The sequence below is a fragment of the Taeniopygia guttata genome, chromosome 4 (assembly GCF_048771995.1).
Source record: "Taeniopygia guttata chromosome 4, bTaeGut7.mat, whole genome shotgun sequence".
Lineage (NCBI taxonomy): Eukaryota > Metazoa > Chordata > Aves > Passeriformes > Estrildidae > Taeniopygia > Taeniopygia guttata.
Window position 1 is genome coordinate 23,524,485 of NC_133028.1, and position 14,942 is coordinate 23,539,426.

The following is a 14,942-nucleotide window of genomic DNA, read 5'->3' on the forward strand; positions in this document are numbered from 1 at the left end:
ATGTCAGCCTCATCTGCAGGCTCTGAGAGGCTAAACTGCCCTCTGAAGGCTATAACCCTTCCTAGGAAGGTTGGGAATCCAGATTAGGAAAGCTAAGATCCTTCTGTGCTTGTTCCACTCCCCATAAAACAAGACCTCTTGATCAGTAGGATACTGCATCTAGCTGTCACTGTCCAGAATTCCAGAAGGGAAAAAGAGATTTGATGTTTGCTCCAGGGATGGGACTTCCAAGCTACATATTCTTAAAAGTAAAGAAGCCTTCTGAAAACAGGGCTGTAGGTTTTCTCTGATGCCTAACCCTTCTGACATTCTGGAAGTGGAGGAGAAAATTACAGAAACAGGTATAGAAAAGCAGCTGCGATTAAGAAGAGCTGTCTAGAGTGGAAGAAATTATTGAAGCTCTTTTGCCTTGAGAAGACTTCTACAAATTAAGCATATTTTCAAAGCCATTTCTAAACTTGCTTTCACTGTGTTTATTTGTATATTTTATTGATTCAGTTATTGTTAGCTGTGGCCTTCCCAGGCTTTGAATAAGATTCACAGGCAATAGTTCTGTTAAGAAATGATGAGTCAGGGGTTTGTTTTTTCCCCTCTGGTTGCTTGTAAGTTTGGGTTGGTTCTGTGTTTTATTCATTCATTTTCTGCTCCAGGTCTCTTTTGTGAAATACACATTTCTTTTCATATATACCTTACCCATGTTATTCCTGTCCTCCCCTTCTGATTCTCTTCCTGTTCTTTACATGCCTCTTCCTCCTGCATCCCTGCTGCTGCTGCTCCCCTGCTGTTTCAGTTCATTTGTCAAACAGACTAGTTCTGTCTTCTCTCAGCCTGGCAGGCTTCCCTTTGAAGTCCCTTCTGTAGTCCTAGTTTGGGTCTGTCTGGCTGCCCTCAGGCATTGTCTGCAGCAGGGGAAGATGTAATGCAACTGTACTCCAACAGTGCTTTTGGCCTGAAGTTTAAGTTGCACCATTTAAAACACTAATACTATTGAGGCTTTTGGGGAGCTAGGGAAGTGCAGAGATAATTTCTTGTGCGTGGGTATCCTCAGTGTCAGTTGTCTTTCTGAGAAGAGAAGGACCCCATCTATGCCTGAATCAAATAATGTTCAGCAACCAGAGACTGACTGGGAAACATGTACATCCTGCCTAAATTTACTATGAAATGAGATGCAAAAAACTGCAGCAGGTGGGCAGGGCAGTAAAGAAAAATATTATCAAAAAATGTACTTACATCTCTAGAGTAGAGTGTTAGGTAGAGTATTGGTAGTGTATAAGTGATTTTACAAGAGACTTTGCTTAAGTAGCTTATGAAATTTTGCCTATGATTAAAGGCTAAAAAGGATAAACTAGGCCTACAAACAGGAGGAAGATATCCCACTGGCGTTTGTGGAACAATGTGGTGCTAAGAGGGGTGGTAGGTAAAGCGTACCTATACCTCTCAATGCAGTTGGAAAAATTGGGACACAAGCCCAAAGACTGATCAATCAGTGGCAATACCAGCATTAATTGTCTCCTCATCCTGGTCCTACCTGTCAGCCATTTAGGCTGTGTTTTCTTCCCATTTTACAGAATAGTGGCAGACACTACAAGTGCTGAGAAGTTGTATCCATTAGCTCTTTGAATCAGAAGTTAGCAAAGGAAATACTTTGTTTCAGAACAGTGTTTGTGCAGATTTTAGTGTAGGGGAATTAATTTGTCAGTAAGTAAGTAACATCACTTTATTTTGACTAATCTTCATGCAAGCACTTAGAAATTATTGGCTTCCTATAGCTGTAACTATAACTTTGCTCTGATCAACCAGAACAAAAAATAAATATAGGCAGCAACCTAAAAAATATCAGGGTGAAGTGGTGGTGGTGGTGGGGAGGAGAGACAGCTTTCTTTAAATTTTTCTCTAGCTAGCTTAAACTTGTCCATTTCTACTCACTGCACGCTTGGCACAAAATGCACTTGTTTTCTATATCCAAGTAACACTCTCCTTCATGTTGAAAAATTCACTGATTGAACTGAGATTAAAGTATAAGCTTTCTTGTGGTTGAGGATTGTTGGCCAAGCTACAGGAGAGCAGGGCTGAAATCCTGGTTTGTACATATCTGGTAAGACAAGTCTTTGTTCTTTGATTCATTACGAGATACACTTGTAGAGTAAGTCTGTCTGTTCCAGATTGACAGCTTTGACTTGAACCACACATGAAAAGATGCATGGAGGGCTGGACTACCTGAAGGGAAAAAGGTGTAGGATGAGAAGTGCAAGCAGAAAAGCTTCAAAGCAGCTAGAAGGGAACTCTGCTTAGCATTTGGTTAAGAGCATAACATGCCTCTCTCCTGTCCTTCAGACAGCCAGGTACTTTTCACTGTCTGTCAATGAAAGAAACTAATTTTACCCCCCAGTTGAGCAGTAGTAACTTTAATGATTATCAATGATACTTCATACTTTCTTGCAACATTTTCAAGACTTCTCTGTCAATTACTGATTATTCTGATCTTTTGTTGTAAATATTCTGGCCTTAATATAGCATTATATAGCTGGCAGATGACTTAACCTGTTGAAGCAGTGTTTTGGCTGTAGTGCTGTATCTGGCATAGCATGCAAGAAACTAAGCTGTGGCGGCCCAAGGCTGTGCCATCATTATCACTCACATCAGCTGCCAGCATGAATTTTGATGAGGAAATCTTTGTACGAAAATTTTGAAGTCAGTGATATGTGTAGAATTTGAATCATAGAAGTTTTGTGATTTGTCAGACAATTTCTACGTGTGGTTTTTGACCTTGCAACCAATTTCATTCCTGAATGGCTTTACAGAATTTAAATTGTAGTTTTGACCTGATGCTTTCTGATTCTGCATTCTCACTGCTTCTAGACAGCTTGCTTTGTCATGCTTTCATATAAAATACAATAACAATATTTCACATTATTTTGTGTGCAAGCAGTTTTAACTGAGCTATGTTTTTATTTAATTTACAAGAAGGATTAATAAAGTTCTACTGTAACTTCCCTTGGAGTTTGTATTCTTGTAGAAGTTGTGATACTTTGTGTGCTAGGTATTTCTGGTTATTGTATTTTTAGAGTTTTATTAAGGGTGCAAAGTTCTGCCACAGCAGTAGCCAATATGGCCATTTCTGGCTTGTATAATCTTAATCAAAGAAATACTTGGACTGATATCCTATTTTATGTGATTAAAATCCTGTCTCCCACAAACTGTACTAATTTATTTTCATGCCTAATAGGTGTTTGGTAACACTATATGCTTGTGCTTGTGTCTTTGTTAAATGGATACTTTGTTTAGCAGAGCACAGATGTTGCTTTGTACTGATGTGCTCATAACCACAACTGCCATCACGATATTTAACTTTCCATCATGAATTAAGGCTAAGTCATAAAGGGGGAAGCTTACTTTAACTCCTGGGCATCCAGATGCATGAGGTAATAAAAACACTCATCCAAGTAGACAGCATTCTTCAGTATTTAGAAGTTTTAATAGGCAGTCTCACACCATGCTGATGTTTGGGCAGAGATAATCGCAGCCCCCATGCACTGAGGTTTTTCATACTCCTCTTGAAGGCTTCATTGCCTGTGGTGGTGTTGTGTGACCTTCCCTCACAGGCACCTGCAGCAGAGCCTGGGTTTGGAGTGGCTCTGTTGCCCTGCAGAAAGAGACCTCTGCCCACACAAACACAAATGGCAGAAGGGTGCTGAGAGGCTACATCAGTCCTTCAGCCTGAGGCATGAGAGCTGCACACATAACTGAAGCACATCAGAAATGTTACTCGCTAGGTTTCTGAGTCTTTCAGTCAAAATACAGTCCTCTTAGGTGTCATGAAATGTTTGTACACCGTTTTTTATGTTCAGTGATAACGTCATCATTTGATTACAAATATTTATGAAATGTGAAGCATGATAGTCTGTGGTAGAAAAGATATTTTATCAATTGTATCAGCACAAGAATTTCTTTAAGTGTATCATATACCTGTGGATAAAACACTAGATTAATTTGGTGTTATAAATAGAATTAAATTTAGTGGAAATAAGAGAGTTCCCCAGTGAAGTTGACTTAATTTTTTTATAAATTAGTTATTAATCAGTTTTATATTTTTAGCTGCATGTCACTAGCATTTAATTGCTGAGCAGAGGGAGGAGAAAGAGTCAAGTCTCGTGTGCAGTAACAGAACTTCTGTAGCATGCCATTGGAAAGTCAATTTTCCCGCAGCAAGTAGTAGCTCTTTTTTCTATAAATAACATTTATGTCTATACCTGACATAACCTATACATGTCTATATAGGTTATGGGTAGTTTAGTTATTGTGCTTGTGCAGGATAGCTGCATGACAGCACCGTGTGGAGGTTCCTGAGGTAACTCCAGACCCAGAGGTGATACAGGTGCATCATGTCTGTGCATCAAGCATCACTGCAGCATTCACTGAGAAACGATGAGCTTTAGCCCCTCTGAGAGGCCATAGTGGCTGTGCTTTCTTTCTCCAATAGCAGTTTACATCAGCAATTGACTTTCTTGGGTATAATAATCTGTGCTTTCCTCATTCTTGGTATAGATGCATTCACAGGTGAACATGGTAGAGAGGAACTCCTGAAATTTTCCATGTTACCTTTTTGGAGACTATTTCACTTTCTGCCTCATCCAGTTCAAGATTTGCTTTTAGGCAGGTGGGAGATGTGTCTCCATGTCTTGGCTGGGGCAGAGGCTGAGGGTTGCAGAGGTGAGGGTGCACTGGAAAGTGGTGGCAGTGGTGAGGATGGCAGGCAGCCAGCCCCAGCAAGCGCTGTCACCTCTGGAGACTCGTGCCTGTGCTCTGGCGCCTGTCCTGCTGAGAGGTGGCAGCACAGCCCTTGGCAGCTGCAGGCCCCTTCTCGTGTTCCCAGCACTGCTGGCTGCCTGCTGGGCTTGCCTAGGTCACTGGCCCTGGCCATGGCCCCACACCAGTCTGCACCTTTTCCTTACGGGGCATCTTCCTAGGCATGTTCCAGCCTCTTGAGAGCGTGTCTCCCTCCAGAGAGGAGACGAGGCAGGGATTCACAAGCCTTGCCAGCAGTAAAGTTTCCTGGAGCTTTGTGGTGTGTCCACAGGTGTTGACATCCTGTTGGCATTGCCAGCAAATATCTCCTGTTATGGAGCTGTGAGAGCCCAGGCCTGTTTTTCATTGGCCTTGTTCAGATAAGGGGCCATAGGCCCATGTGGGCCTTCAGGGATAGGAAACAGGATCCATACAGAAAGTGGAGGTCTGATTCCTGCCTGCAGAAAAGAGGAAATTTGATCCAATTTCCTACTTTGCAGATGTTAAGAAGATGGAGGAGTGGGAAAAGGACAGGAAAGAAAGTCTACAGTAGAGTATTTCTGAAATATATTACTTTTTATTTCAAAAATAGTCTATTTTTTTCTCCACCATTGAATGTGTCATTTTCTAGATCTTGGATGCATTAGAAGCACAAGCTATCAGCAATGGCTGATAGCTTTGCTGCAGATTTTTCTTAATTTGCCTTCTGGAAAGGCAGACGTATGGTGGAAGCTGCTGAATAGATCAGCTGAAGTGTTGCCCTTGTTTTGACAGTTTAGTTTTAACTATGCAACAGCCCTGTCCATGTCAGGAAGCTTGCTTTTCAAAGGCATTTGAATTATTGGCTTGATACCGTCTCACCATATTTTTTCAGCCCTCTCTTAATAGTGTTTCAAGTATTTCATTACATTTAATACAAACTCTGGCTTTTCCCTTCAGATAACAGATTGTTTAGACAACCATGAAATAAAGGAAGTATTTCATTACTTTGCCACTTTCCAAACCCTAGTATGTGCTATCTGCTCACTAATGCATACATTTGTGTGTTATTCTGGAAGGGGAAACTAGGGGTGAAATGTGTGCTTATCTCCAGCGAACACAAACCAAGATATCCTACAGTTTTAAAAGCTTGTAGGAGCTATTCCAAACCAACCACATTAATGGCTGATGATGAGGGATTTGAAAAGGAGATTAAAGAACAGCCATTCAATACCAGAACGGGCATATATTGCTCTGAAACATTCTCCCCAACACCCTGCTGAGCTCCACACTGATGTGGTTCGAACACACTACAAAGGAGCAGCAAGCACTGCCTTGAGGAACTAGCACATGTTTTTATTTCCACTGTACTCACTCCATGCTGTGTTCCTCTCTCCAGGCCTCCCCAGTGGAACTGGATGGAGCTGACAGCCTGCAAGCCGAGCCCATCCCCAGCAGTGCAACACCTGCCCCCTCGGAGTGCCCATCCCCAGGTGGGTGTGTGTTTGCTGCTGCCCTCACCCTGCCCTGCCCGTCCCCAGGTGGGTGTGCTGCTGCCCTCACCCTACCCTTGCCCTTCCTCACTTATGGGCCGGGTTGAGGCACACCCTTTGGCAGGAATCCACTAGGAGCATCACTGGCAGCACGAACAGGGCTCATTAGAAAATGGTGCAAATGTCAGTAATCTGTCTGTATGCTGTCAGAACAGTCATTCACTGTAGCAGCCTCCCAAGGGATGTGTCAGACCCTCTGTAGCAGGAGGTTTGTTCAGGTGCAGCTGGACAGGGTGCAAAAGAATCTCCTCTAGGTTCCCTTTCCCATAAAAGGTGGGACTAGATGGTCTGTTGAGGTCCTTTCCAGCCTGGGCTGTTCTGTCATTTTGTGGTTGAAGTGACACACCTGAGTTGCCCACTTGGCTCTTTGCAAGTGAAAAGCCAGTGCCACAGCATGCTGTAACCGGAAAGCAACAATGGCAGAAGCTACCTTGACACATTTTTCCCCCCAAGACATTAAGGAATGGGGAGAAAGAGTGAGAAGAAGAACTTCAGTCTCCACAGGGGCTTTAAATGGACAGTAATGTGCAGACTTCTAATTTTCTGCCTTAAAGCCTTTATGCATGATTCCTAATCCGGGGAAGGAATTTGCTGGTAGAATTTTAAGCTGTTTTCCTCAAAAGTGTGCTTCTGAAACATTGTCTTTGAGTAGGCACTTTATTTGCTGTGTGCTAGTATACTAAGTTCATGGTATTTTTTTTGTTGTTCATTTTTTAAAATGTGTCTATTATAAAGTGTAGCTTGGTATGGGTAAGTAAAAAATTCTGTGTCAAGTAGGTGTTTAAATGAGATCTCTGGCTGTAGTTGGTATGTAAGAATAATGCTCCTATTCGTTGGGGATAAATGTGACTTAAACAATTGAGCTTTGCCCTCAAACATCAGTGAGGTACCATTCCCCAAAGATTAGAAGCACATGAGCTGTTAGCAAGGGCTCATTAGCTGCCTTAATTACTTTGGCTCCTAGATGCCAAAGTACCTAGTTTAACAATTTTGAATTACATCTGGCAGGTTATGTAGAAGGTGCAATCTTGTAATTAAATGACCAAATTCTCCTCTCAAGAGTCAACAGTGATGAGCTGGTGTTGTCTACAGATCACAAAGCCATCTTGGCTTCAGCTCCCCAGATGTCAGAAATGCTAAACTTTTAAGTACTGACAGCAAATTTTAATATTGTCTGGCAAGGAAAACTGACATAGTATTGCAAAAATGGAAATTATAAAGTAACATGGAGTTTTCATTATGTCCACTTTGGAGGGATGAATGGCTCCAAACTGTGTGAATGTCTTGTAAACAACCTCCTCTGCTGTTCAGCACAAGCCAACAACTTCCATGCTGCGGCTCTTATGCCTCTAATGGTGGGGGAACAGCTCCAGAGGAGGGTGCCTGCCGTGGCAGCAGCAGCTCTTGTCTCTGCTTGTGTCCACATTCTTAGTGCAGTTGTGAGCTGCATCTCTTTCTTAGCTTACTCTCCCAGCCTGTCAAAGAGGTATATTCAGAAGCTGCTAATGCTGCTGTGGTTGGAAAGGGGACAGGATTTGAAGTTTCTCCTTGAGGAGGTTGGAGAGATGTCTGGGTGCTTATTCAGTGCCTGAGACACTGATGACTACTCTGCTTCCTGTGGTGGTATCAGCTATCAGCAGTTCAGCTGTCACAGTGGTCGACCTGTGTGCTTCTAGCCTCTTCTCCCAGAAACCAGCATCAACTTGTTGGGTTTCTTTAAGAATTAGATGACAACTAGGTTATTCCAGTACAAAGCTGCCTGTTAGCAGTTTGTTTGTTGTCTGATGCTTAACTGATTGTCAGTTAAGCTGAAATATCCTCCAGTGCTGATAGTGAGGTCATGTCATATAGCTACTTCTCTCTGTAACATCTTAGGGTATGATTCATCACATAACTTCAGTCAAGAGATCTTGGCTCACTAGGCCCCTTGTAGGTTACAGCTCATTTCAGCCAGAGGAGTGCCTGAAATAAAAGTTTGTGTGACTCTTTCTGAAGGATTTCTTCGGGTTTTGTTCACCACAAAGGGTGTCCCATGATTGACTCGGTGGCCCAAGTCAATGTAAGCACATAAATTCTGATAGGTGAATTTCATTCTTTGAGTCTTGTCTTCTCTGAGATATTAATTTTTCCCATGTTGAAGAAAAAAATTGGTTTTTTTTCAAAACATCCAGTAAACGGGCTCACAGTACATCAGGTAAGAAACTGGATTGTAAGAAATAGGCATGTTTTATTTGGAAAAGTATCTTAACCTTGCAACATTATCTCTTATATGTGTGGATTTGGTTTAGATCAAAAGCAATTCAAGTCAACTGCAGCTTGTTCCAGCCCTGTTGTGAAGAGATTAGAATTTTTTCCCAGTCCTGTCCCTTCAGAGGAAACTGCCTCAAGCAAGAAAGATGTAAAGAAAGTTGAAATAGAGCCGCAGAAGGAAGCAGAACTCCCTTCCACACAGGAGGTATGTACAGGCAAGAAAAAGACGGAGTAGGGGAAAGAAAACCAAAAAACACAAACACACAAACAAACCAACACCCTACACAGAAATATTTATTGTGCAGATTGGTATTTTTCTCCATAAAATGTCACTTCAGGAGTTAATTGAAAACATGACCCTGAAGGATGGTTTTGGCTGCCAAATCGTGTGGTCATCAAAGAGTTCCTTCTCAAAAGGAACTTCACAGCATCTGCTTGTAGCATTGAACCTATAAAATGAGGCTGAAATGAGAACTTTACCTGTAAACCCCAGTCCCACCACCTGTTGGGAGGGCAGAGTATCCAGGTGGTGCAGACAGAGGAGCTTATGCTCTTAGTCCTCTTGAGGTGCTGAACAAGTGCCAGTGGTGGCAGAGGTAGCAAACAGCTGTGACCATACTGCTCTTTCAGATAGGTTAGATGTTGGTTAATCAGATGGTGTTAGAGGAATTACTTTGCTTTGCAGGGCAGTGGGAATGTCAACAGAAAACAGCTACCAGTTACTTACAGGACTTCAATACTGCAACTCCCTGTTGTCATTCTGGAGATAGAGGCTTCATCTTTGATAATGTTGTTTCAGAAAATAAGTAGAAAGGGTTTTAGCTGACCTTTGATTGAACCTGTTCCTTTTTTAATGCTGTTTTCTGCTCCCAAATGTCTGAACAGGTGATTAAAGCAAAACCTCTGGAAGAAAAGGGCAGTGTAGTGCTGCCATTTTTAAAGAAACTGCCTGAAACCAGTCAAGTTACTCTGCATAACTCTGGTCTACAAGGTGAGCAAAAAGCATTTGGAAAACTCAGCCAGACAGCAACTGAATATGGGCATGTGGTGTTCAGGGAGATGTGCCTAATCCACAGCTTGGTGGGTTTTGGAGCTAAAACAGTAATTTTCTAGTTTTATTGACTGATATGGGTAGTGTAGCTTCTTTGATGAAAAGGATTTTTCTGGCTAGTCCTCTTACACACAACAGCAGAAATTTGACACAGAAGAGGGAGAGCCCTATCTTGCGTTTTCCTGGCCTAGCAGTAAAGGCTGTATTACATCAATAAGTATTGCATATTGCTGCTCACAGATGAAAATGGCTTAGCAATAGGCTTTATCTCACAATAAAATTTTGTGGAGATAAATTCTGCACTCAGCTGCTCTTGTGGAGCTCCTTTTTGTAGATGAACAATACACATATCTGATCACATCCTTGAATTTGACCACTGCCCAACACAAGTTCTTGCAATGCAGCATCTTTTTCCTTGCCTTCATGACAAAGTTTTGCTTGTGACTGATGACATTTAGTAGTTTGATTTTATATTTATTTTAAATATGCATATATGTAGGTATTGTGTAAGAAAGAGAGAAAAATCAACTGAGGTTTTTTTCCTCATAAGAACTTCCTAGGTTGTTAATCTATATGTAGTATACTGATTAGCCTAATGTTTGCAAGGTTAAAACTACTGAAGGTGATCCACTTTGAAAAAACTGAAGAGGGACTTTTTACAAAGCCATGTAGTGATAGGACAAGGAATAAAAAATTTAACCTGAAAGAGGGTAGATTTAATTTACATGTTAGGAAGAAATCCTTTATGATGAGTTGCAGAGCAGTTGTGGATGCCCCATCCCTGGAAGCCTTCAAAGCTAGTCTGGATGAAGCTTTGGGCGGTCTGATCCAGTTGAAACTGTCCCAGCCCATGGCAGGGGAATTGAAACTAGATGATCTTTAAGGTTCATTCCAACCCAAATGACTCTATGATTGTCTGAAAAGGAATGGAATTCTCACTTGTTTTTTGTGGGTAGGTGCTACCCAAGCAGACTTTGATAACAATATCATTTTTTGTTAAGCAAATCAAACCAAATATCAAGTAAAAAGTTGTAGGTCTGTTGCCTTGTTTTCTGACTGATGCTGAAACACTTGGCTGCACTCTAGTGTTCACAGCATAGAGAGCACTGAAAGGCTCACAAAAGCATTAAAACATGGATCTGCAATAGGAATGTATGCAAGCACCGTACAAAGACTTGAAAGGGCGGCTGCCCTTGCATCAGTGTGCTAGAGCTCTCACGTAAGTTCAGGTGCCATGTTGCAAAAGTAATATTTAAATACACACAGTCCATGTGATCTTCAGGTCCATTGTAAATTAGCTGCCGTGGACCAAAGCAGCTGTAGACAAATCCCTCTTGTGGCCAAGGTGGCTCAGGTCTGAGAGTCTGTCATCACCTTTTCACCACACTGTTTCTTGTTTTGTCTCCGTGCCCTTGCCTGCAGAGCCGCCCCGCGGGGCCATGGTTCCGCTTAGGGTCCGCAACCACTGGCGGCGCTCACAGTTTTTCTCGCAGTCAGGTAAATGCGGGGCTGAGCACAGCTCCAGCCCTTCTGCTCTCCAGCCATAGGTGTCTTCGGACACAGGGCTGGGGTGGAAGCTGATGATCACTTGTTCTACCTCTCGCTTTCGTAGAAAATGTCTATTCCTGCTGCACAGTTGACAAAGAGCTGTTGGGTTGCACATTGTTGTGATGCTCTGGTTTCAGGCACCCAAAAGAAATCCCTTGCCTATAAATAACTTTTTCTTAATTTCTTTTAATCAGTCTAATTTTCAAACACATTTGGATAGAAAATGGCAATGGTTCTCTTCGTAACTGTGACTCTTGAATAGTGTAGTCCCACCCTTTTAGCATTGCTGGACTTTTTCCTTCCTTGCACTGAATCACGAAGGGAAAAGTAAATCAAGGTAGGTTAGTCTCAGTATCTGAACACTGCTAACATCTGTGGCCAGAAGTAGATAGCATTAGCTAGTGGTAGAGTAGAACCTGATATTAGTTAATATTGTGCTCCTTTAAACCCAGATAAAAAGTAGTTTTGTTGGTGATGGGTATAATCTGGTTTTCTGATTTATTTTCTTGCAATTAGTCCTTGCATTTGGTTGTGGGAGTAAATAGGAAACTAACACAGATATAATGTAGATTTATTTACAGGCTGAGGAAATTTTGCTGTGTTAAATTTAATCTCTCATTTTTCTGCTTTTTTTAATAGCTGATTCTGATACTGGTGATAAATCAAATGTGAGTACCTTTTTTGCATTATTGTTTGGTTTAGTGATTTGTGTTTAGCATAAATTAATTTTTTATGCAAACTGTCTTGTAACATCCCTAAATCAGAATGAGATTTTTTTTCTCATGGACATGTAAGAGGAAAGGTACAACCCAAATCAAGGCATTGTCTGAATCTGGAATTCATGCATTATTCTCTTATCTGGAGCTAGCTATACAGCATTTGGTTGCTGGAGCCACTAAAGTTTCACAATATCTAAATAATGTGTAATTCTAAATTATCTATTGTATTTTAAATGCACTGAAATGAAAGGATTTCATAATTCTACTGTTTCCTCAATTAAACAAAAAAAGCCCACAACAACACAAATGCTACTCCGAAGTACACAGTATTTCACATTTTGTTTGTCATATAGAAATAGACATAATCTATGAGATTATAATACTACTTGTAGTGGAAAGGGATATGACAGGAATTATCTAAAATTGCCCTTGATTTGAAAGATTTTAAACATAGCATGTAATAGGATCCTTGGTGAAGCCTGAGGATTCATTTGATTATGGATAAAAATTCAAAGCAAGGCTATAGGCTGTTTTGCTGGCAGATATAAAATGAGAGAATATTTTTTACAACCCAAAATTGCTTTTCCTGTTGTAAAAAAGATTATAGAGAAGCAAAACATGTGTGTTCTTTAAATTTAAATCCCTGGAGATGGCTCTGTTCAGTGATGCTTATTGTTTTCTTTAAGACATTTTCCCCCCTTCAGGTGAAGTGTACCAAGCCTTTCTTTGCAAACCAAATTATTCTTTTATCATGTGGCTACAAATGGGCAGTCCCGAGTGTCAAGAAGCTAAGAATATTGTCTGCTAACTGAGAGAACTCTTATCTAGTTCCCAGTTTCCCATTGTAACATCACTGGCAGGACTTAATCAGGCACAGTGCAGTTTTCTCTGGTAGCCATGTGAAGTGTAGTGTCACAGTCTAATAGCTTGGTTTTCCTTCATATAAGCATTTCAATTTTTGGTCCTGGGATCCAGAAGAAGAGCGAAAGCGCCAGGAAAGGTGGCAGCATGAGCAAGAACGCTTGCTTCAGGTAGGGAAGAAACTGTATGTCTTCCACTGTGTGGTTCAGCTGTTGATTTGTCCCTTTGGACAAAAATTGGGCATTTTGTCATTTTGTGTCATGTTTTCGACATCCTCTGTGGATGCTTGAGCAAATTCTGTGGCAGTTGAGTGATAGTTGAGTGATAAGTCTCACACACACACACACACACACACACACACGCAAATATTCTGTGTGGTTTAGGCACTGTCATATCTCCTGTCTCCACTCTGTGGAAGGACCAAAAGGACTTGGTCCTGCAATCCAGTGCAGAGTAAAACTGAATGTGTTGGTCCTCAATTACATTTAAATTATGCTGAATACAGACTGCAAAGCTCTTAATTACTTGGAGTCATAGTAGGAAGAAATGCAGTGGACATGAGAACCTTAATCTCTCCCAGTCAGTAAGGAGTGTCTTTTGAAACTATGACTAGATTTGATCCCAAAGAAATCACATCTTTGTTCCATGTAACAAAAGAGCAAACAACTGTCCAGGGATGGAAAATAATAAAATAGGATCTTTTAATCCTTTAAGGACTTTTGTATCTCTATGCTTTCTTGAGATCATCTAATTTTGCACCTCTTAAAATGATGTAAAATTCTCATAATAATTTTTGTGGCACACGTGGGTGCTCTCTCAATAGTAAATGTTTATTTTCTGGAATAGACAAATGTGGTTGCCAACCTGAACAGATGTTGGAACTGGTGTAAGAGGGAAATGGAAGTCACTATTCCTCTCAGTATTCAAACCAGCTCTGGCAAACAATTTTAAACACCTCTTTGAGATAATTTTTTTTGTGCAAAATTCTGTGAATACAATTGAGAAATCGTGCCTTCAAGGAAGAAAATAAGCTATTTAGCTAATTATAATCCTACTCTCTTCAAAGCTTTTACACACTATTTATCTCTTAAATTTGCATAGTTATTCATCATTCATTAAATTGTATTGGCATATCTCTTAAATTAGTACTATTGGCATATCTCTTAAATTAGTTCCAGTATTGCAAAACCTGCTTATTTATATGCTACTTTGATGAAGTTTTTAATGTACAACTATAGTCTCAGTGTTAAAGGGTCTGTGAAACATTTTTGAAACTTAATACAGTAAGATAAACAAGAAATTATTAATATTTTTGAGGTTAAACCTAATTTCTGACCAAATAGTTTAAAAATTCTAAGAAATTAACTTCTAATGTGTCAAAAGTTTCTTGAAGTTTGAAGGTGTTAAATGTGAGTCCTATAAAAAAATGGGCAAAGTGAAAAAGAAGCTTTTTTTTGATACCCATGGATGTTTCCTATTTTTATCCTTTTATTTAATCCTATTTGTGATTAAACCACTCTTAGCAAATTAATTTTCGCTGTGGAGATACTACAGAATTTACTCTTAATACTGAATGCTCTGGATTTATCTGCATTTTTATCCATGTACAGGAGAAGTATCAGAAGGAACAGTACAAGCTGAAAGAGGAATGGGAAAAGGCCCAGAGAGAAGTTGAAGAGGAGGAGCGTAGATACTATGAGGAGGTATAAAGCTCAATGGAGGAGGTTGTTTTTTGGGGCATTTTTTTTTTTCTTTTGTATTTAAATGCACCCACTTATGGGTGCAAAAACAACAAAAAATCATCCCATAGCTAGATTAATTAATGAAAATCTTCTTCAAGGCTGAATTCTGAGGAGGATTGTTTCTCTTAAACACTGCCATAGATGTTGAGGAAAAATATTTAAATATTTGGACAGGTATCCTCAGCAGCTCCGCATAGGTGGAGGTGTCTAATTGCTGTGCAAGTCTGGGTGAGTCAGTACAGCTGTGTCTGGGCACGCTCAGACTTCCCTGCAGGGCCAGAGCCCTGTGTATTTTGGCATATACTTGGTGGAACTCCAGATTAAATTGTTGTCTGCCTTGGGTTTGATCATGGAGGAATTTTGTAACTGGCCTTAAAAAAAAATCCACAGGAGATGTTCAAAGCTTGCAGTTGTGGAATATTATTAATCTAGAAAATAGTGATTTTCTTCTGTC

General features: G+C 40.6%; 1 protein-coding gene across 4 annotated transcripts in view; it reads left to right on the forward strand.

Moving 5' to 3' along the window:
• LIMCH1 (LIM and calponin homology domains 1) overlaps window positions 1-14,942 on the forward strand; it is a 171,901-nt gene that overhangs the window by 141,807 nt on the left and 15,152 nt on the right. For 2 of the 4 annotated variants that reach the window (XM_030270984.4, XM_030270985.4), the window contains exons 21-26: window positions 6,164-6,257; window positions 8,606-8,772; window positions 9,453-9,558; window positions 11,806-11,834; window positions 12,833-12,916; window positions 14,357-14,449. In XM_030270984.4, the coding sequence (XP_030126844.4) occupies window positions 6,164-6,257; window positions 8,606-8,772; window positions 9,453-9,558; window positions 11,806-11,834; window positions 12,833-12,916; window positions 14,357-14,449 (573 nt within the window). Of the gene's footprint in view, window positions 1-6,163; window positions 6,306-8,605; window positions 8,773-9,452; window positions 9,559-11,040; window positions 11,116-11,805; window positions 11,835-12,832; window positions 12,917-14,356; window positions 14,450-14,942 lie in introns of all 4 variants that reach the window. The other 2 variants (XM_072928116.1, XM_072928117.1) reach the window with 2 other exon arrangements.